This window comes from Drosophila albomicans, chromosome 2R (genome assembly GCF_009650485.2).
Source record: "Drosophila albomicans strain 15112-1751.03 chromosome 2R, ASM965048v2, whole genome shotgun sequence".
NCBI classification, from domain to species: domain Eukaryota; kingdom Metazoa; phylum Arthropoda; class Insecta; order Diptera; family Drosophilidae; genus Drosophila; species Drosophila albomicans.
Window position 1 is genome coordinate 29,936,494 of NC_047631.2, and position 23,622 is coordinate 29,960,115.

Here is a 23,622-nt window from a genome sequence, read left to right on the forward strand (position 1 = left end):
TTCAATCATATTTGACACATGAGCGAGACTTGGGCTTTGTTTAGTGGCGTAAGTTTGAAGCATGTGTGAGTTGCGTAAGTTGCATAAAGTCGACTCTTTAGTCCCATGCCACAATCTGCTGTGGCCTCATTCGCAGCACAGATTTGTTATCGCGCATTTAATTAGGCGTGCGTTAGTTGAGTTAATGATCATCACAATTGCTGTAGTTGCTGCTATTGTGCTTACAGCTTTGGTCATTAGAAAGCTGCAATGTTCTTTTTAGGTGGCAGAGACAGAGAGAGAGAAGAGACACAGAAAGATGAACCGACTTCTCTTTGGTGATCAATGTATTGCACCTGTCGGGCAAAAGACCGCCTGAAGACTTCAATTAGCGATTATGCAGTTTTACACAATGCGATTCTTGAGCCTGAGATTGAGTTGGAGCTGAGCTGAATTGATGCTGCGTGCAGACGCGGCATTAGAAAATCATTTAGCTCGACTGCTATAATTGCATTTTATTGTTTCCGACAAGCAGCGCCGTTACAATGCTTGGCAGAGAAAAGCTGCGCGACTGAAGAAAGTGGCAACAAAGAGCATGTGGCAGAAGAGAGTTAGCGAAGAGCGCGTACCATTAGCTTTCTGCCCGCTGCTTTTACCGGTTTGCGTGACTCGAAGAGTCTAAATAGAGAGTGAGCGAGAGAAAGAGAAGCAGCATTAGAGTTGTTATGTTGCGGCCGAGTCGAGAGTTCGTTTTGTGCTGCTTGGCTACCAACTTGTAAAGTTTTCCGCGGCCTTCGCATCGAGCATTCAGTGTCAAGGTGCTCGAACTGGCAGTCGTAGCCACGGTCGACGAGTCATAGAGAAGAAGCTAACGAACTTTGAGAGCAATTTCATTTTTCCCGAGCTGAGCTAAACTGAGCTAAGCTGCGCAGCGCTGCCCACAGCATCTATAATTCTGGAGTCGCAGTCGAAGTCGGAGCAGAGCAGAGCTGAGCGGAGCAGAGCAGAGCACGGTGGCTCACATAAGAACCTATTGCTGAGGTGTATGTGCGGCAGTTAGGCGCTCCACTTTCTAGAGTGCAGACGGCGCAACACAGAGCGGTCCATCGGTCCACCAAAAAAAAATAATCAAATACAAAATAACTACAAATATTTTGCGGTTCACAAAAAATATTTAACAAACTCAAATATTTAAAAAAAAATTGAAAACATTTTTGTGTGTGTCCTGCGTGCGTTGTGTCGTTCAAACAAATTACATAATCAAGACAAGCCAACAAAAGAAACGATTTTAATTTATTTGCTCGCGTGCAAATAAAGCAATCAAAGGATTAAACACTCCAACATTTATAGTCGCAAGGTAAATGACAATTAAAAAGGAAGTGACTTATTTTCTGCAATTCGAAAAACGTGCTCAGCTTAAAAATCGTATCATATTCAAGCCATCAATGTCTGACAAGGCGTCAAATGGTTGAGTGAGGTTGAGTGGAACAGGATCGGGACGATGCACACATGTCCATCAATTAAACGAAAATGGTCAATGGACCATTAGAGAAAGCCTTGGGTGAATGTCAAGGCGATCGACCAAATGATCAGTGCAACAACAACAAAAAAAAAAAAAAAAGAAACTAAAATAAAATGAAACTCGAATCACAGCGCCACTATAAAGCAGCAATGTCATCTAGGAGACGAGATGAACCGAGACGAACCGTTAACAATTCGTGTGACCGGACTAAGCGAGCAACTTGCTAACTTGAGCTAGAATGTCTCTGTGTCTCGATTGCTGCCGGAAAATGTTTTTGTCATCTAGCACTGACAAAACATTTCCCAAATGCGCAGAATTCAGCAGGCAATTAACTTTTGCCGGTTTTCTGCTGCGTGTGCGGCAACAGCTCGTTGAATGACAAATAGAAAAAAAAGCGCAAAATGATCCAACTGCGCGAAAATTTTCATTGCTCATTCTCGAATCAGCAACACGCCTGAGATGGCGGCGATGGGATGGTTTAGCTGACCGGCCTGGCCTGGCCTGGCCTGAACAGGCGATTTGGGTCAACTGGGTTGGCAACATCGGTTGGGTCATGCAACGGTTATGATACAATTGAAGACAATTAGCCGCGAGCTGTGCGCTTCGAGATAATCAACGTTAGTCGCTGGCTAAACAATTAAACTCTGTTAGATTCTTAAATGCCACAGAGACAGCCACAACTTCAACTACTGCGTCTCAACTTTCGCTGCATTTGTACCTTTGGCATTAGGATTACAAAGCGGCAAACAAAGGCGATTTGTTTCCATTTTCTTTATTCAATTTAACAACAATAGAATCCATGCAACGTATATTTGCATATCCTCAACATTTCTCACCTCTCTCTAGCTGTCGTAACTATTCTTTCTCCATTGACTGACTGACAAATTTGTTAGCTACGTGCGCCCGACAAGCTGTAATAGAAGTGATATATAAGTCGACATTATGTGCTTCGTTTAGCCTCATATTATGACTATTACCACATCAGACAGCACAGCAACAGCAACAGCAGTCGAAAACGATTTCCCAAAAAAAAACCAACAAGAATGCCATGCTAACCGAAAGTTCATTATTATGCTAAATGCGGCTCCACAACAAACAACGCTTTGTTGCAGTGCAGCAAAGCAATCGGTTCGCATGTAGATTTTCATTATACGAATTCATTCACAGTTAGATCTCTCTGGGCATCGGTAGCATTTCAACGAAGCGTGAACCGAAAAGATCATGTTTTACGTCTGATACATTTATGTTGGCCCAATAGATTACAATTTTCTCGAAAATGCCTTTCAAATGGTGCGGTTAATTTGCCGTTAGGTTTTCGTGTGGCATTCGCTTGTCAAACGCATCGAAAGCTACTCGAGTTTGTCGCCTAAGTCTTTTGATCGTGAACCACACAATACAACATCTCAAAACAAAAAACACGTTCTTTTCGATTGTGAGCGACCACAGAATGCGAACAATTTCACTGCTTATCCATTGGGCCTCTATTAATTGGGCATTTGTCGCAGTGTTTGGAAATTGGCGCAAATTGCTTAAATTTCAATAAAAATAACTTTGGCATTTTGCCGATGTGGGTCAGTTAGGCTCCTGTGCCAATGGCCTGCGGGTGCGCTTCAAATTGCCAACTAGTCACAGTAGCTGTTGACTATCTGCTGACTGGCTTCCACAAATACACAGTCACAGTCAGAGTCGGAGTCGGAGTCAGAGTCACAGCAGCCAGCATGCAGGAGGCAAGCAACTAACTGCTTACAGTTACAATGACTCGCGCCTCAATTGAGATAAGCGTTCGCTTGGCAATAGCCACCGCGCCTCAACTTGGCTCGGCAGTTATGTCATTCTCTTGTGCATTCTCCTGGTTTTGCGGGCACTTGACTTGACTTGGCACAGTTTTAGCCAGTCAATGGAAATGAAATATTTTTTGATTACTTGCAATTTTAATTAAGAAATAACATAAGCTACTGTTGGTCATCGCGATAGCTGAGAGTCAACTGCAGTATTGGTGTCACTGCCACTGATATCCGATGGATTCATTGACAAACTGACACCTGACAGTCGGTCTATCCATCTCTTAGTCAGTTGACTGACAGCTCTTTAGGACTAGCACAATTTTGCAAGCACTCTAAAGAGTTGGCAATTCGCATGGCCATTAAAGCCTTTTGCTAATGGCTCATAAACATTTTATTTGCTTATATATGATATGTGGTCTAAATAGTAATTTATGAAAAGAAAAATAGAATTTGCGGACTTCAATCCAAATGGATTGGCCCACAATGAAGAGTCTATAAAACAAAAACGAAACAAACTGTCAAATTTGACCGTAAATACGCGAAAACATTGAGCATGAAAACTAGTTACCGGATTTGCAAGTTGCCAGCGGCAAAAAGCGAATATATTGATATCCAGATGCAAACATGTGAATACATAAATAAATCTGCTTCCAACTCGAATTCAAATGCTAGCAAATTTTCCTCGACAGCATCGGCTTCGGCAACTGCAACTGCATCGACAGCAACAACAGGAGCAGCAGCAACTGCAATGCCAAATGGAAATTTATGTGCATGGCAACTGACCGCGATTACTACGCTTGTCTTGTCCATCGAGTGGGGATTTAGTTTATTGGCCCACTAACGCGACTGACCCACAACATTAAATTGTAATTTGAGTGGGCAAACATTTTAACTGAATTTCTATTCCTTCTCTTTCGCTCTGACTTTTGTGGGTCTTTCAGTGTCTTTGGGTCTTGTTTGAGTTGGCAACTTGGGATAATTAGAATGCCATTTGCATCTGTAACTGCGACTTTTGACGCCCCAGTGCGGTATGTGACCAGTTGAGCAAACAAGCCAGAAGAAATTGAACTTGTGTGTAGAGGGAGCTTTTGTTATTCGTTTGGTGTTATTGACCAACAGAAAGCGCGCACACAACAATTGTGTAATCGTTGATTATCAGCACATTGCTCAGAGTTCTGAACAGCGCACAGCTGCTTGGTAAAGTTGTCCATTTCAATTCGATTAGCGCGGAAATAAATCTGGTCGTCAGCGCATGTGTAGAAGAATTCTCTACAACATCAACAAGAGGCAGCTGCACTCTCGACTCGAGACTCTGTGATTTAACGCACATTACACATAATGCATTTTCCATGCCGTTAAGAACCGCAAAGGCAACAGCAGCAGCAGCCAACCTCTAACAATTCAACTACCGATGTATCGATCACCTGATCATAGAGGCAATCGCAATCCCAATCAGTTGCATTGTTTTTTTTTTGTCTAAAAATTCCTCCTTGAAGTTAGCAAGTGGCGTTGCGTTATTTTAATTCATCCGGGTACCCAGCGAGAGAGAGACAAGAGTGTGCGTGCTGCTGCCCAAGCAGCTGGTATCATCATCAAAACAAAATTGATTTTGCATCGGAGCTTGTAATTTGTTCGCAATTAATCAAGTGCAGTTCGTGCTAGTGGGCGTTGCAGTTTGCCGTTGCCGTTTGCAACTTTGCTATTTCAGGAAGTGGCTGGCTGGCTAGATGGCAACGAAAAGAAAAATGCCATTAAACCCATTATTAGGGCTTAACTGTAACTGCAGTTGCAATTAATCATGAGATAAGCATGCAAAGAGCAAATGCTCAAGAGAAATTACCCGAGAACTAGAGAACTCGACAATCCGAAATGCTAATTAAAAACAAAGCCACAAAATCATTTTTAACCAACTTTTGTTCGCATCTACATACACAGATATACAGCAGTAGAAGAGGAACAAGAGAAGCAAGCAATAAAATGCAGCTACGGTCATTGACAACAAGAAAGAGGCGAGTCAGCATGATGACGACAACAACATCGCTGGTGCTGCTGTTGGTTCTGTTGCTGGTGGATAACGCAGCATCGGCCCGCAAGTTGCCCAAGCGGCCGGCAAAACCGTTGAAGACATTTCCGCGAAACAATGCGACGCCGTCAATTGCAGCAGCAGCCGCAGCAGTCGCAGCACCACAACCGCAACCAGAGGGAGCAGCAGGGGGAGCACAACAAGCGTTGGCAAGCGGAAGCGAGCTACCAAAACCGTTGACACCACAAGCGAGCGAACAGCAGCAGCAGCAGCAGCCGGCGGAAGCTGCTCTAGCGGAACCTGGAGCAACACCTGTCAATGTCAATGGCAATGCGAATGCGAATGGCGGCGAGAGCAAGAGCGATGATCTGAGCGCAACGGCCTTACCGCCACTCAACGGCCAGATCGATGAGGACTGCGAGCCGGATATGATTGGCTTTGAGCTTATAACCGGGTGAGTGCCACACGCTATAAATCTAGATATGCCAGCAATTAGGTATCGAGGGAGCAGGGACACTTCTACTTGTACTTGTACTTGTACTTAGTTCGCACATCGTAAAAGGTTTTTGATGCTTTGCTGCTCTGCTGCTTTAATGAAACCAGTTGTTGTGGTAGACTGAAAATTGATGTGGCGCATTTTGTGTTATCCGCAGGTACGTGCTATCGGCGCCATCGAAGCAATTGGAGACGCTGCCTGGCACACTGATGCTGACCGACTGCTTGGAGGCCTGCCAGGCCAATGAATCTTGCAGTGCGGTTAACTATGAGACCGGCCTTTGCGTTATGTTCCGCAGCACCGCAGACCAGTTGCCAGGTGAGTTTAAGACTGGGCCACGATTATCATTTTTTTTAACAACGCCTTTTTTTTTGTTTTTGTGTTGTCTTGTGTTTCGCTCCTTCAACTCAGGTTCACTTTCGCGTTCGCAGTATCCCGTTTTCACAATTTACGCACAGAAATCCTGCTTCGGTGTGCGCCCCTGCTCCAAGGCCTGGTGCATTGATCGTGTGCAGGGCTACCGTCTGCCTGAGCATGCCAAGACCAGCCAGAGTGTGGCCACGCGACGCGACTGCATCGAGTTGTGTTTGGGCGAAACGGAGTTCACCTGCCGGTAAGTGCAAGTCCCGTTCGCAGAGCATTCCACCTGCCACAGTTCACAGCTCATTCGGTTGCCGTCTCTGTTTCTCTCTCTTCTTTGTCTTTTCGCAATTCATCTGTGTCTAGCTCGGCCAACTTTTATGCGCACTCTGGCCTGTGTGAACTGTCGGACATGGATCGCATTACGCTGTCGGAGGAGGCCAACATTGTGGCCTACGATGGCGCCGAATATCTTGAGAATAACTGCGCCGAGGAGCCAAGCAAACTATGCGAATTCAAGCGTGTCTCGGGACGCATTCTAAAGACCGTCGACTCCGTGCACCAGAATGTCCAAAGCATTGACGATTGCCGCGACCTCTGCCTCAGCGCCCCGTTCCGTTGCCACTCCTACGATTACAATGAAACCGGTGAGCATGTCTGTCGCCTCTCCCACCACAGTCGCGCCACCCTCAGTGATCTCTCCGAGCCGTATCTGAACATCGAAGAGGCGGCCACCTATGAGCAGTCCGCCTGCTACAATGTCTCCATCGATTGTCGTTCCGGTGAGATGATCACCAAAATACGCACCTCCAAGCTCTTCGACGGCAAAGTCTATGCCAAGGGTGCCCCCAAGTCATGTGCTGTGAACGTGAACAATTCGCTGGAGTTTGATTTGCGCATGCGTTACAACGATCTCGAGTGCAATGTGCGCCAGAGTGCATACGGTCGTTATATGAACGATATCGTCATTCAGCATCACGATATGATTGTCACCTCCTCCGATCTGGGTCTCGCTGTCAGCTGTCAATATGATTTGACCAATAAGACGGTGGTGAATAACGTTGATTTGGGTGTTACCGGCGAAATTGAATCGACGTTGAGCGAGGAAATCATTGTGGACTCACCGAATGTGATCATGAAGATTACGGCACGGGATGGCAGCGATATGAAGCGTATTGCTGAGGTCGGTGATCCGTTGGCGTTGCGGTTCGAGATCGTTGATGCCAATAGCCCATATGAGATCTTTGTGCGCGAACTGGTTGCCATGGATGGGACGGACAGTGCGGAGATTACGCTGATCGATGCCAACGGCTGTCCCACGGATCAATACATTATGAGTGCCATGCAAAAGATGGCCAGCAATCGCAAGGTGCTGCTCTCACAGTTCGACGCCTTCAAGTTCCCCTCCTCGGAGCTGGTGCAATTCCGCGCCCTGGTCACGCCCTGCATACCCCGCTGTGAACCGGTTATCTGCGACAACGATGAGAACGGTGAGACCAAGTCGCTACTATCCTATGGTCGTCGCAAGCGTTCTGTCTTCAATGGCACCGATGGCGGTAAGTAAACGCTAACCGAAAACCAAAAAAAAAAAAAAAAAATACCCAAATGCCTAGACAGTGTTGGCCATAACGGTAGAGATGGCCCTGGCCATCACTGCATCACTGTCTAGTGATTTATCGCCGTGATAGTGAAGTGACTTGGCTGCACAAATGTTGCCAACAAAATTCCTGACTGACTAAATGCTTGAGCATTAATACTAAGATAGCTAAAACTTACCCATTGTTGGTTATTTCCTGGTTCGCCTTTTTTCTTTTTGGTTATCACTTTTGTGTAGAAGGCGTAACAAAGTCACAGCTTCATTCATCACTGGCCGGCCACTAGACTCGCCACAATTGCATTTCATATTCATCACTTGCTGCCGTTGCTTCGGCTACTTCTCTTTTCCACAGTTGAGCTGGCCATTAAGTCGGAGAAACGCCAAAAACGTGATGTGAGTCATCAGACGACCGATGAGAACATTTTGCTGGTGCAGTCGATACAAATCACCGATAAGTTTGCCTTCAATGGCGCCGATCCGGCAAATCCTGAGCCCCGAGATGGTCTCGCCAAGCTGCAATTGGAATTGGCCAACAAAACGGACACTTGCATAAATGGCTATGGTAAGTAGACAGTAGAAATATGAGAGTGTGTATGTGTGTGAGTGTTTGAGTGTGTTTGCATGACTGCTTAGCAGCCACAACTTGCCACTTGGCCAACTCTTTGAGTGGCGCTTTGCAGGCAAAACTTATCTCGCAAAGCGCGCCAAATTTATTAGCGCTAATCGCGTGCCATCGCACCATCGAGGCGAGGCAAACCGAAGCAAAGCTGGGCAAGTGGCCGCTTGCTGGCTGAGTGACCAGCTAATTAAATAAGCCCATAAAAATATCTTGTGCATTACAACTCTATTTGCAGGCTTCATAATTGCCGGAGCGCTCTTTTTGCTGCTGCAGCTTACCGTGATTGCAGTCTGGGACAACATGCAGAAACGCGCGTTACACAAGCGATAAGGCAGCAATCGAAGTAGCAGAAACACGATAATGATGATGACGACAGCAAAGTGGATGATGACGACGACGATAATGCTGATGATGATGATGACGATAATGGTGTGGTGGAACTATAAGGAAGAGCCCCTCCATAGGAAACTAGCTTGAAATTCTATCTTTAGCAGCGCTCTTAAAATCTAGTTAGTAGCTGTACGTAAGGGTCCTACAAACAAACAAACAAACATATATGGCACATTCAAAGTCATTGCGCGAAACACACACATACACTTACACGTACACACACACAGACAGACAGACACGAGTAGAGCTGGACTTCTCTGCACATTGAATTGAATTAGCCAATTGGAAAAAATACGAAAAAAATGTGAGGCAATGACTGTATCAGCCGCCCATACTCTGTAGCTTAATATTTATATACTTATGCTATGCTCTCTATATAAGACTTAACTACTAAGACTACTCTATACTCTATATACTCTCAATATGTCGACATACTATCAGCTTAAGACTTGAACAGCTCCTTAGTCGTAGTGCAAACCATTCAAACCTCTTAACTGAGCTCGTAACTGATATCGATGCTGCTAGCCTCATTTAAGAGGTTTGACTGTCTAAATACATAATAAAAAGTAAATGAAAAAAAAAGACAACTTGAAAGACACACATCTTAATGTGTACGTATACTTAATATTAGGAATAATAAACGCAATGTAACAATGTAACGCAAGAGACAAACTTCAGATGCTATAAACAGAAAAACTGAAACTGAAAATGAAAAATAAAAGTAAATAAATAAACGTATTAGAAATTACTTAGCTTGGCTTTTCATTTCCATGATTTTGTTCGCCTCATTTGGCTGTCGAATCGATCGGGCGGCCTGTCGAGATCTAACAAGGCCAACCTCAAGTAGAGGGCTTTGATTGTTGGTTTTGGCCTAATCAACGTTTATACAAATCAATCAGAGCAACGTTTAGGCGTTAGGCAGAGCACAACAAGAAAACAACACTTCGCCAGGTGATGGCAAATTGCCAAGTGAAACCGAAACGAAACTCGAACTGCAGTTGGAATTGGAATTGAAATTGCAGTGGGATGAAGAGAGTTTTGGAGAGCGGCTAGTAAAAGTGACAAACTAATTGGGCAGAAAAAGGGGCTACAAATTGCAAATAAACAACTTTATTTACTTGATTTCACCTTCTTGCAAATTGAAGGAATGTCGGCGAGATTTGCCATCAATAGAGAAAATACTTAGTGCAGCATTTAATGAGAATAATTAATAAGTTTATGCTGACCCAAATATAAGAAAAGATTCTTAATTTCCTAGCACATTTTTTCTCACCTTCATAAATCATTATGAATGTGATTCAAATCTTGCCTTAGGCGCTTACTTTTCATTTACTTTTACTACTTTTGTGCATATTTCTAAATACTGTTTATGAAAATGAAATTTCCTTTTTCATAATTATTTTTTTTTTCTGACATTTGTTTGACATCAACGACGTCAAACTGCAGTCACAAATTTGAAAGGAAATGTTTAACATTATCTCTAATCTGATGCTTTGAACTCTGCGCCACTTGCAACGTTTGCAAGTTGAAAAGCTTGGCAAGTCAAAAGCTGTCACCGACATGACCGTCCAAATTTAGACAAAGCCTCATTGCTGGCCTCCAGAGGAGCATGCTCTCCAGCTTGCCAGCTAGCCAGCTCTTTAGCTCATTGCCCCGGGGCAGAGCGCTGCCAAGGAGCCCCCTAGCGAAAGTCACTGGACACTTTCAGCGTTTGAGTCGCGTTTCGTTGTTTTTCTTTTCCTTTGGGTTTGGGGTTTGAAGTTTGAGCTTGTGTTTTGACATTGGCACGACAACAACAACAGCAACAGCAACAATGTTGTCGACGACGGTTGAAAACGGCCTCCGACTGTGGCACGCATAACATAAATTCTGCAATGCGTATTTCAAATATTGTTAGAGAGCCAGATGACGAAGACTGCGCCGCATGTTGCAAGCTCTGTTCCTTGGCGTGTCGTGCGGAGCTTATAAGGAGCCACAGAGATGCCGTGGCCATTCAGATGTCCGTTGGGCAAATGTTTATGTCAAACGCGCAGCAAATAAAGTGCTTGGCTTGACAATGTCCGCGCCAATGTCATTCGGCAGCGTCAGCGGCTCCGGCTCAGGCTGCCGTTTGGCTGCCGCTGCTGCTGCGGCGGCGGTGTCTAAGCGATCGGCCCTTGGGGACCAATCTGGGTGGGTTTTTTCATAATTTTTATGAATTACATACACGGTGCGGCATGTCGCGATATACCATTGAAGTCTGGCAGTCAGCAGCGTTGTCAATTCTCTCTCTATTCTCTGCCCGGCTCGAGAACTGACGGAAGTGCACGACGTTAGAACATTTGCAAATCATTTCTGCCTCGCCATACGCAATAGCCAATCAATCGTGCAACATTGTAACAGTTGTCTAATTAAAAAATATAGAAAAACCTGACATTCAGCTGATGCTGATACGGATTTAAATAACACCACTTTGGTGGCTCACGCACAATGGCCACAGCCCCAAATCATCAGCAGTGGCGCATTCTGAAGAAATGGAAAAACTGATTGGCTCCACACACTCATGTGATCCCAAACGTCTCTGTGGTTTCTGAATTGTTAGTGGCGGTTGGCTTTGCGGTTCTTAACGGCGTGCGGCGTTGAAAGCGGCATGGAAAATGCATTATGTGTAATGTGCGTTAAATCACAGAGTCGAGAGTACAGCTCTTGACTGCAGCTGCCTCAGTAGTAGAGTCGAGAGTTCTACTCACATGCGCTGACGACCAGATTGATTTCCGCGCTAATCGAATTGAAATGGACAACATTTCTAGCAGCTGTGCTGATCTGCTCATTTTGGCCACGAGAACTCACTGCGCTGTGTTCTCATAATCAACGATTATGCAATTGTATCTGCTTGCAAATTGATTTGCTAGCATTCCGTTGGTCAAAGACACCACATGATCAACAATTGCAACTAGCAACTGGCAAACTACACATCCAAGTTCAATTTCTATGGCTACTAATAGCGGTACTACTCAGTGAACTGGTCACATACCGCACTGGGGCGTCAAAAGTCGCAGTTACAGATGCAAATGGCATTCTAATTATCCCAAGTTGCTAACGCGAACTTGCATGCACTCGAAAAAGACACACAAAAAAACAAGTAGGAAAACTACAGTCGAGTGAGCTGAACTGTGATATACCCGCTACCTATTTTCATTAAGAGCAAAATAATGCGGTATTATTCTAAAAATATACTAAATTAATATACTAAAAATTATAAAATATAAAACGTGACGTGGCAAAACTGAAATACCCGCTACCCATTTTCATTAAAAGCAAGAGAATGCGGTATTATTCTTAAAATATACCAAAATAATATTATAATATATAAAATATACAGAAATATATATTGCTATACTAAAATATACCAAGGGCAATATACTATTGCATTCTAAAGTTTGCGATAGCGGAAGTAGGTGTGACAAAAATCTAAAGCAACTCGATCTGTGTACAAAAGATATAAAGTGCTGTCGAAAAAATTATAGCTCTACGGTCATGGCTATATCTTTTCGGCCGTTGACGCTAATCAAGAATCTGAGGAACTGTATACTGCATGGGGTCTTTCTGCCTGTTTACTGCATTTACTGCAGGCACACAATTATATTACTCTTGTACCCTATGGGTAGCGGGTATAAAAACTACACAAAAGACCCACAAAAGAGACAAAGATAGCAGCAGAGAAATTCTTTTAAAATGTTTGCCCACTCAAATTACAATTTAATGTTGTGGGTCAGTCGCCTTAGTGGGCCAATAAACTAAGCCTTGGCCAAATCACAGGCATGGGAGTATTGCAACTTGCAATCCAGCCACATAAATTGCGATGCAGGCGCACAGAATGTCCATTTGATTGTGCGCGATTTTCAATTGCTCGGCGCGGTAGCTTTTTTTCGGGGGACTCGCTTTTGTAGGCAGCATTTGAATTCGATTTGGAATTGGATGGCGATTTATTTAGGCAAATAAACAAATGGCATGTGCACCGTGTTAATTTATCAAGTTGGCGGCGGCGAATCGAGCCATTGAAATTGAGTGCGAGAAAATCACTTTGCAAAACGGCATTCGCAGCATTCAGTTTCGGCTGCTGTCTGGCGGCATATTTATGGCCTCGCTGGTCGTTTTGTCAGCCCAATGTGCCAGCCATATATCAGTTGTGCATATCTTATTATTTTGAGTTCGCTTAATGTACGATTGGCCATGCATTTCAACTGAAAACGAATAGAGGTTTTCAATTTTCTGGCAATTTATATTCAAAAGACTTAGGCAACGAACTTGCTACGCATAAGAATGGCATCGAAATGCGTTCGCCACAGCGTATTATAAAAAGTGAATTGCAAGAGTAAAGGATTCATTTGATCTATGAGAACTTTTGACAGCAAAATTGAAGGAATTTTTGTTGCTGTTGCATATCAAGTTTAATAGCTGCTGTTCACTTATAATCCCTTCCACAATGAGTTTAAGGTTTGAGGCTTAAAGTTTAGACATTTTTACTACCAATCCAAATATCCTTTTTACGTTTTTATGTATCGAAGGCAAAATCAATTTAAATATGAAAACGTATCCTAGGGTAACAAGGAAATACCATTTTTTTATGCTGCGTTACGTTGCGTACCCAAAGTCGATCTGATCAGTTGTAAATTTTATCTCTATCTCTATTGTCAATTGTTTCATAACTGTTGTATGACCCTCCAGCCTAAGGCAGATAACCCAAATCATCGCTGCTGCTGGTCAAAACAGACTGCGAGAGCAGTGCAGAGTTTAAATGAAAAACAAAGTTTTGCATGTAGTCTCTCAGTTTGTTGTAATAACATTTAGTCATTCCAATGCGCAGAGCGCGCGTGAGGCAAAAGTTAATTATCTGTTGGAATTCTGCGCATTTGGAAACTGTGTTTTGGCTGGCATCGGGTTTTCCGGGAGGGAAAACCAAACAAAACGCGCGTATCGCAGTTTTGTCGCACGAAATGCCAACAACGGTTTTAGCATCCGTTGTCGAACTGGACGATGACATTGCTCATTGCAATATTGCTTATAGTATTGCACTTCTGGCTCACCAGAAGACATTCACCTATAGCCAAAGATAAAGCTAAAGTCGAAGTCAAAGTCAAAGTCGAATGCATTCTGCAGCTTTCACTGTGTGTCCACCACTTTTGAGATGGATGCGCAGCGCTGTTTGCTGATCTTCAATCCCGCCTATTGACTTCACAACAACATTCACATCGGAGCCGCGCATGTTCGAGTCAGATCCTAGTCATCGGCTAGTTGACGCACGTACGCTCCATGTCAGTCTAATTTGCCGACATGATTATGATTTTGCTGCCAAACCAGGCGGGAGTTTGACTCCGATCGATGCAGCTGCTGCCGGGCAACGGGCAAGTGAATGTCTCGCTGCCAATTTGTGGCATATGCTACAAATGGGTATACTCAATAATATGAGATAAAAATTCTCAATCTAACACACAAATCCATCTTCAATTGTGTAGAGAGTAAATAAGTATTCAACTGGTATTTGCTAATTGCTGCAAACAGTTATTCAACCAAATTGCTATCATTGCTGCGCCCGTTGATATTATAGATCACATTTCAATTGTATACTTTATCTCAATTTCAACTTATCCAGCCTCACCATCTAAGGCTACTGCTGACTGACTCGCCTAGGACTGCAATACTCTGATTTTTACTTGGCCCCCTGCTGTTCGTTTGAAGTTTGCTTGAGTTTGTTTTTTTTGTTTTTTGCGCTATTTTTTAGCCGGCAAATGTTGCTGCCGGTTTCTGTTTTGCTGCGCTATTGTTGACTTAAAGCATTTGAACCATTTTCAAAGAAAACCGATTGCCCAAAGTGAGGCAAACGGAAGTCGCTGTCCCATGCGCCGCTGACTTGGGCGTGACATAGTTGCATTTATTAATGCAAATACTTATTCCAGCTTTAGCTTTAAGTTTAGCTATAGCTATAGCCCAGACCATATGTACATTCCACGTTTATGAAAATGTGTAACCATTCCACGCTCGAGTGGCAAAGGCAAAGACAAAGCGTCAGCAGCCGCGTCTCGATTCGTCAAGCACCAAATGTTTGAGGCGAAGGCCACGAAAACTCTGCTGAGAGTCCAAACTGAAGACGCAGTCGCAGTTGCTGTCAACGTCGCAATCTCTCTCACAAACTCTCTCTCTCTCTCTTGCTTACGCTCTGTGTAAAAGTTTGCTCTTAAATTACATGCTTTTCTCTTCGAGAACTTTCATCGAGAGAAAATTCTGTCGGCAAGCTTGTAAGAGGGCAGAGCTCTTCTGAATGAAGCATTGGTTCTGGCATCGCCTCTGGTCGCCTGTCGGAAGCAATAAAATGCAATTAAAGAAGTCGAGGCAAATGATTTTCTAATGCGATTGCATGCAACTTGAACTCCAGCCGAGAAACGCATTGTGTAAAACTGCATAATCGCTAATTGAAGACTTCAGGCGGTCTTTTGCCCGACAGGTGCAATACATTGATCACCAAAGAGAAGTCGGTTCATCTATCTGTATCTCTTCTCTCTCTCTCTCTCTCTGTCTCTGTCACTGCCACCTAAAAAGAACATTGCAGCTTTCTAATGACCAAAGCTGTAAGCACAATAGCAGCAACTACAGCAATTGTGATGATCATTAACTCAACTAACGCACGCCTAATTAAATGCGCGATAACAAATCTGTGCTCCGAATGAGGCCACAGCAGATTGTGGCATGGGACTAAAGAGTCGACTTTATGCAGCTTACGCAACTCACACATGTTTCAAACTTACGCCACTAAAGAAAGCCCAAGTCTCGCTCATGTGTCAAATATGATTGAAACTGTTCGTCACTGACTCTGAGATACAGATGCAACTAGAGATAGAGTCAGGCTGCGAGCGCGACCGCGTCTGCATCTGCGTCTGCGGCTGATGATGCAATTAAATATTATCGAAGACTCTCCGAAAGCACAGCGAACTGCACTCGTCGCACTTTTCCCCCATTTCCCATTTTCATGCACTTTAGTTACACTTGCAATTGCAATCATTCGGTTACTCCCATTTGACGCTTCCACAGTTTGACGGATCGATTCTCTGGCGATAAATCGATGATGACGACCGCGATGACGACAACCGCGTCAGCTTTTGTCGCTTTGTGCTCATAATTGACGCCTCTGCTGCTCTGTAGCTCTGCTGCTAGTTGCTTCAACTGTTCAATCAGCGCGTCAAGTGAATTACACAATTTTTAGTTCACAATATGCGTTGAATCTGATAAAGAAATTATATAAATCTTGTCTCTCGGAAAAGCTTTTGGGAGCAGGAAGTCTGCAATCGCCATTCGGTTGCCGTGTGAATGAAAACTCTTATTCTCGACTCGCCATTCGATTCTCAATTGTGAGTTCTGGGCTGGCCGATGGCTGCCCACAGATTGATTAAGCAATAGCAGCAACTTCCATGTCTGAGTCCCAGTCTGCTTCTTATTCCTCGTAATTGAGTAATTGGTGCTGGCAAAAGTTGTGCTCTAATTGTAATCTTCATCGCCGATCACTGCCAAAAATTACGTTGTTCCCAAGAAATAATTTAGTCGCTGTCAGAAATATTTTTGCTGAATGATTTTAATAGTTCCCAGATGCCAGCAGAATAGAAGATGACAGGTGGCAGGTCAGTTGGGTCAAGTGGCGAGTTTGTTGCTCTTTCTTATCTTATCGTAAATGCTCAACCGTTATGAGGAAGTCAATAAGTGATTTTAATGGGCCATCTCCATTTGTTTGGTGTTTTTTGGTGTCATTTCGATATTCAAATATTTGTTGCCATTCTAAAACTCGCTATTCTAAAACTGTGCCAAGCTCTGCGTCGAAAGTGATGCCAGCAACAATAACACTATGTGACAAACAACGAGAACGACAACAGCGACAGCGACAACGGCAACGGCAACGACATCATCAGCTCGTTTGTAGAGCAAACAGACCCCAAAACTCTCCACATTTGTGTCGCTCTGTTCTCGGTGATTTGGTCAATTGAGTGACATGCAAATTTCCTTTCGATTTTCACACATTCTCCGTTGCTTTCTTGCTGATTGCCGCCCCTGAGAAGGTCGAGCGGAAGGCAGAGGAGTTCCCTGTGTGTGTGTGTATTATTGGTGTGCAGGTTGTTACCTATGTTGCCAGTGTTGCCTGTTGTCTGTTTATATTTCCGGCAATCAATCGTCGATCGCTCGTTCGTCTCAAAGTCTCGTTCATTGCTGCAATTGTTTGCAAATTGATCGTCTATGTCTGGATTGTGATTGTTTGCTTGCTTGCTTGCCTCGCTTCGCTTCGGGCGCGTTCTCTGGATTGTTGTTGGCTTGTTTGTGTTGTGTTGCCTTGTTCATTAGAAGTAGATCGACTCTCGGCACTTGGCACTTGCCACTCGACACTCCACTACAAAGTACTTTCGCTTGGAATGCATCGAGAGTTTTCGGAGAAAGGAACTACTGACACTCATCTTTCATTCAGCAAATTCGATGCGATTCGTTTCGCCTCGAATAAGTCATGGCAAGGGAGTCTCGTTCTCCAGATTTCTCCTTAATGGATGCGTATTCGGATCTTCAGCACTTCCCAAAGGAATCTCGCAGTCCAATCGACGCCTAATTGCTGATAAGAATCTCAGCACACGTGATGAGGAAAGTTGCTGGTTGCCAGCTGGCATCAAAGGCGCCAGCTCAGTTGAAAGTGCACCGCTGATTCGCCCCACATCGCACAATGAATGAAAAGAGAACTGACAGTAAACGAATGACTTAGGCGACGAACTTTATGACTATGACTTGATTGCACTGCTTTTGATTTGTTGTAACTATTTCACTTTTCGATGCTTTCCCTCCTCCCCTCTGTCCACTTTCTGCCCAGGGCCATCACTAATTGCGGCTGGGTCATTTCTTCAACTTTGATTTAACTTTTCCAGCTTTCCAGGCAAAACAGAAAATCAGAAATAACAAAAACTCATTCTAGCAACAAGAATTTTCACTCTTAATAAGTTTCTCGTTTGGTTTGTGCCACTGACTGAGTGTTGTCAACGCCTTGTGGTCTTGCACTTGGTCTTCAGTCTTCAGCTTTGACGTCTCTTGTCGCAGCATAAAACTGTCAACGAGCGTTTAACCCAGTTAACGCCCTTAACCAAAGGCAACTTTAGTTCTCGATCTATTCCATTCGACACGAGCAAAGCGAAGTCAAACAAAATCTGCAAAGCTGGCAAGGTGTAAAAACCACAACCAGCTCAAGTTCGAGACTCGAACAAGCTGCACATGAGCAATAAGCGGATAAGAAAGGCCACAAACCTAAAAGCCAGTAAGGTGCAAAGAAGCTCAGGTTGAGGCTTAAGATGCATCTGAAGCTGAAGCTGAGTGATGGCCCCACCTCAGTTGAAGAGATAGAAGATGAAGACGGTGGGCGGTGCGGAGGTGTTGACTATGGCCAGCGGATATTGAAGCTGTTCAAGGGGATATGGAGAAGCAGAAGAGATGGCAGATTGACCGATGTCTGGCTGGAACCACGTTTGTGCTTCTCCTCAGAGCGAACAGAAAGGAATTCTGAGCGCGGTGAAAGTAGTCATCTCCATCTCCATCTCCAACTCCATCTTCAAGCGAAGACACGACAACGGACGACGGCAACAGCAACGGCAGCGACTTGTTGAGATTCTGGTCCCAATAATGACACTTAAACGATGCAGTTTTTTCGTAATATGATTTTCCTGTTTGTTGCGATGCTCAGAGGAGCGTCTCGCCATCAATTATAACCTGGGCCGCAGAGTGAAGCCACCTGAGCTGCAACTCAATCATCAGCAAACTTGCAACTTGCAACTTCGAATGGCCATCGGCAGCTTCTTCTCTTCTAATTGCCGATGTTTTTATTTTGTTCTTGTGCCTCTTCAGTCCGGTTCGGTTTGTCGCATTGACGCGATTGGAACCTTATGAGTTATGGCTACACAGAGGTGTCATATGATGATGGGATGATGGTGGATCGATTGGGTTCAAGAGATTGGGATGCATCCAAAAGAAGTAGAAGCAGAAGTAGTAGAAAGCCTCACTCCTTAAAAGGGGGAGAACTAGAGAGTTTATTTAGTATCCCCTTATGCATTCCAATGCTATTCATAACCGACTAACATTGCAGGCAAATTGGCACTCATCTTGGCCAATTCCTGGTCGTGGTCAATTCAATGCCGGACATATTCGCAAATTGATGCCATGCCGTTGCATTGTCAGCATTGTCGGTGATGCAATCTCCACCTCTCCATCCCATCCTCTTCGATTGCAAATTTGCAAGCCAAGACCCTGCTATTAGGAGCAACGTCGCATCAATTTATGGCCCAACTGGCAACTCTTAGGAGACTGAGGAGGAGGCAGAGGGATACATCAAGCAGTGTTTGCTTTGGGCGTTGGCAGACAGTCTCGACAACGCGACGATTCCTTCCTTGCCAAAATGCAGTTGTCTTCCTCAGTTTATTCCCCTGCGAGAGAAGGGGCGTGTCCGTGATATTTGTGGTCGCCAGTGGCGCGCAGATAAGTCTTTGGCACAAGCTTGCCACATGCAACACAAACCAATCAAGGCAACTGTCAATAGCGGCAACACCTGTTTCTAGTCATATCTGGTTCTTGCTCCATTTCACAGTTGTTTTTTCCTCATCTCGCCAGGTGCGACCTTGAGTCCGCTTAGATCGCTTAGATGTGCGATAGCTTTAATGTTGATGCAGTTCAACAGCTGATAAACTCGATCAATTCCAGGCATGACTTAACTATTGATTCCCTTTCCATCTCGAAGATGTTCCTGGTTCTATATAAATAACAACTCGTTAGGTGTTAACAGAAAGATCTAATATCTGCCACCGAGACAGTTTAAAGATCCCTTCAAGTCATCAGGAATCTGTTCCAATTTGCTGCAACACAAAAGAGGTATCTGCTTTGTAATTTATGCTCTGTTCGCGAATGGCCTGCAGACCAACCCATTTAATCCAGTGTGGATATATTGAGGTGAAACTGTTACACTTGACTAATTGATTTATGGTCAATTGGTATATGAAATATTTGCGAAGAGAAACGAGATCGAAATGCAATTTTAATAGTCTAGGCGGATCGCAGAGAGGCTTCTTGTGGGTGCAGCCTTCATGGAGAGCAGCCATAAGCCATAAGATGGTCAGGCAACATGACATGGAACATGCACGGACCACAGACCACATACCACTCTGGAATGGAACAAGTTCTCGAGTAGTTCCCACAGGAAGTGTTCACCGCCGAACGCATGCCAAAAATGGCTCCCCGAGGACAAGACAAGATGACCAAGAACGAGAACTAGAAAGAGAATAAGAACGAGGGACGACGAGCGAGTGACCAAAGCCCCAAAACGATCACGATTATGATGATCATTTCGGCGATTATGGCTGCGACAGTGCAGTACCACAGTGCCACAAGTTGCAGACGCTGACGGTGGCAATGTCCCCACGCAGCCAACTCACTGTTCATGCTTCAAGAACATTTCCCGACTCCGACTCCGACTGCAAATCCAACTCCAACTTCGACTCCTACTTTGTCTCTAACTCGGTGGCGATCAGGAGGATCGCAGGCTAGTCGGCATTAGCAGTTGTTGTATATTGTTTCTGCATTGTAACTGTCACCTGGTGGCAGTTGGCAAAGCTGCCAGAAATAATAGAAATTATATGAAATGGGCATTTGGGGAGTGTGCTTCGACTTCCGTGTTTGGTGGCTGTATAGCTATGACTATGACTATGGCTATGGCATTGACTATACAGCTTCTACGATCTGTGCATCTGAATGGACAATGGGCCATTTCAAGTGTGCGGAGAGAGGAGAGAGGGGGAAGAGGAGGCACTGAAAGAATGCATGATGTAATCTCCCGCGCCTGCAGAAGCCTAATTTGGCAAGTTATTACAACATTTTGCAGAATTCCGCGGACATTCACACCTCCCAACTCCCCCACAGGAAATACTCCAACTTAGTATGATAGACACGTGCCAAGTTCATTTGTTCATTGCCAACGAATAGAGACAGAAAGAGAGAGAGAAGAGGGAAGAGTAAAGGTCTCTTGTATGCTATGATGGATCACTGAGGATGACGCGACACTTAATAGTCGCTTTGTTGTTGCTTCTTTTGTTGATGCTGTTGCTGTTGCCAGCTGTTCGTGCCCTGCAATTTAAGGGGAGAGTACGAGTATTTAATGCCTTGACTTCAGCGGCAACTTGAGGCTCGCGACTGATTTATGACAGCGCGAAAGATCGGACTGAGGATCGCCACAGCGCTCTATGCATCCGAGGGCAATTTGGCACTGCCAACTAGCAACTGCCAACTGCGAAGCGGCAACTTGCCCATCTGTATGACGGGCGTGGCGCCGAGGATGAGGCTGGGGCAGAGGCTGCAGCTTAAAGAAGAAGACGAGGCCTATTACGTGATGATGTAATAATTCTTCAGACGATGGCATTTTTATTGAGGAAAATGTTGCATAAATCAAGGCAGCAATAAAACGAAGCCCCGTCGATCGCCCCGTTGATCTTCGATCGAAACAGGATGCCTCGAATATTTCATTCCCATTCAGCTCGAATAATTTGCACCAGCTAAATCGACTTCTACTTCAACTCTCTTTCATTACAAAGCTTTTCAATGCGATTTCGATGCCAATTCGACGTCGTCATTGAGCACAATGGGATAGCGGCATAATTTGGATCAGACTCCGACAAGTTGTGGAGCTCATTTCCGAGGCTACCCTTAGATGTTTCTTCTAACTCTAAGCACTCTGCGAGAAATAATCAGCAACATGTTCATCTTGCTGCAACATTGCTGCAGTGCAACATTGTTGCCACTACAACAGCGATCAGCCCACGCTCGCTTCACACATTAGCAGGCAAACCGCTCACCAGCTCACCAACTCATCAGATTGCCAGATCACAGCGGCAGATGAGAGATGATGATTGTGAAAGAGACGACACCAGAGGAGCTCAACTGAGAGAACGTGTTTGTCATTGGAAGTGAAGCCTACGCAAAAGCGGAGCACTTGAAAGGAGCAAAATCATAAAAGGACGTACGTCATAACTTCTTTCTTTCAGAACAATTCCAAAATATCCTACTAATTGAGTCTTAAAATTCGCCATTTCTCATCTAACGAGAGAAAGGAACTCAGTTTCGATATTGATTTACATTCAACACGCAGTTTTATGGATCAGTGGGTTGTCGTTGATCAACAAAACAGTTCAGATGCCATTCAATGATCATTAGCAGCTCATTATCACAACAAATGTGTCATAACAATGATAATAGTGATTTATTCTTGAGCAGTGTGTCATCGATCAGAGAACAATAAATAGTGTGGCGAGTGCTCAGAATCATAATACATAATATTAGCATTAGAATGTTTCATTCGTAACTTTGTAATTGTAAAGAGCAGTCAGAGGAGAGAATAAAGAACAGTTTGTTTGTCACGCTTAGTTGTTCTGTTGATTTGGGAAGAAGAGCCGAGGGCAACTGAAGTCGAGGCAACAAACACCTCGTAAATAGGCCATTGACTGACGTGATTACAATGTCAAAGTGGCAGCGTGTTGGATAACTCTCTTTATTTATTATACCTAATATAATTAAATTAATTTTCGGTTGAAAGGTTCTTCGTACTTTCAGGTATGTTTGTGGGGGCGTGGCACTTGCCCGAAAACTGTATCAAAGCGTGAGCCACGAAAGATCTGAGAGAGCATTTGCATTTCCTTCACTTGGACCTTAGACCTCAGACCTCAAACATTGCGTGATTCGGCAAAAGATTCTTAACATTTCGAACACCTTTTTGGGTGTCCAGTCAGACAGAGAAAGGAAGAGAGAAAGAGGAGAAGAGAGACAGAGGAAGGGCTGCCGATCTCGAAAAGTACAAACAAAGCCACACAAAGTCAGAAAGCAAATTATTAGGCAGGCAAACCAAGCAGACCAGCTGAGGGAAACTGCTTTTTGATGTTCGGTAATTGGCGGTTTGGCAGCACGCGAGGCGGCCTCCACAACACTGCAATAGAGACTAGGAAGTAAAGTCTGGGGACTGGGGACTTGGAACTGTGGACTGGGAAACTAACAGACCATCGCCCAAGAGACAGAAACAGAAACAGCGACTATTCTTCCGATTGCCGGCGCTCAAACCTCCAAATGGTAACGAGCCAGCGGATTTCGGCGTGACGCGCTTTTCGATTTCAGAGCTCAGAACCAAGAACCAAAAACTGAGCTTCAAGAACTGAGAAGCCAAAGTCTTTTTCTGGTCTATGTTAAGTTGAGTTGAGTTCGAATGTCGCTGTTGTCTTTGCTGCTTTATTTCTGTAGCTGTTGCTGCTGATGTTGCTCTTGTCGCTTTTGTCGTTGTTTCTGTTGCTGTCTGCTCATTTCATAATAATTGGCAGCTTACAAATGTTCTTTCGGTTTTGATTTTGCTTCCATTTCTATTTAGCCGTATTCTGGGCTTCAACTGCATTTGAACTGTCGCGGTTTCTTCTCTAAAACAGTTGGGGAAGGGAATAGCGGTTCTTTGTTCCGTTGAACTTATGAGCCACGTCTCCAGTTGGCAGACAGAACTCAGAAGTGAAGAAGGGGGAACAACGGGTAACATTTCTGCGGCGAATCTCAGGGCAAAGAATTCAGAGCAGGCATCCGCCGCAAATAAAGACGGCACTTTATAGGCGTGAACATTAATTAGACAGCCAAATGCCAAATACCAAAGTCAGTCAGAGGCAGCCTTAACATTTGGACAGGAGCCAGATTACACAATAAATAAAACAGAGAGAATAGCAAGAATGGCAAGCAGGGGTATGTAGTTAAGTAGCGTTGCAAGTTGGACAATTTGGTGGATATTCACAAAACTA

General features: G+C 44.3%; 2 protein-coding genes across 2 annotated transcripts in view; both read left to right on the forward strand.

Annotated features, from left to right (window-relative positions):
• Positions 1-23,622, forward strand: part of LOC117576396 (uridine phosphorylase 1) — a 239,162-nt gene that overhangs the window by 102,534 nt on the left and 113,006 nt on the right. The window lies entirely within an intron of this gene.
• LOC117574223 (uncharacterized) lies at positions 803-9,518 on the forward strand. Its single transcript, XM_034257929.2, has 7 exons — positions 803-1,336; positions 5,221-5,762; positions 5,962-6,122; positions 6,216-6,417; positions 6,531-7,720; positions 8,114-8,323; positions 8,616-9,518. Exons 2-7 carry the CDS (start codon positions 5,263-5,265, stop codon positions 8,708-8,710), a joined length of 2,358 nt encoding a protein of 785 aa, XP_034113820.1. The 5' UTR covers positions 803-1,336; positions 5,221-5,262; the 3' UTR covers positions 8,711-9,518.

What these genes read in the sequence shown, in the direction of transcription:
- LOC117574223 (XM_034257929.2), top strand. Translation starts at nt 5,263, where the DNA reads ATGCAGCTACGGTCATTGACAACAAGAAAGAGGCGAGTCAGCATGATG. An exon ending in CACCGCAGACCAGTTGCCAG is followed by an intron (nt 6,123 to 6,215) that starts GTGAGTTTAAGA and finishes CCTTCAACTCAG; the next exon opens with GTTCACTTTCGCGTTCGCAG. An exon ending in CACTTGCATAAATGGCTATG is followed by an intron (nt 8,324 to 8,615) that starts GTAAGTAGACAG and finishes CTCTATTTGCAG; the next exon opens with GCTTCATAATTGCCGGAGCG.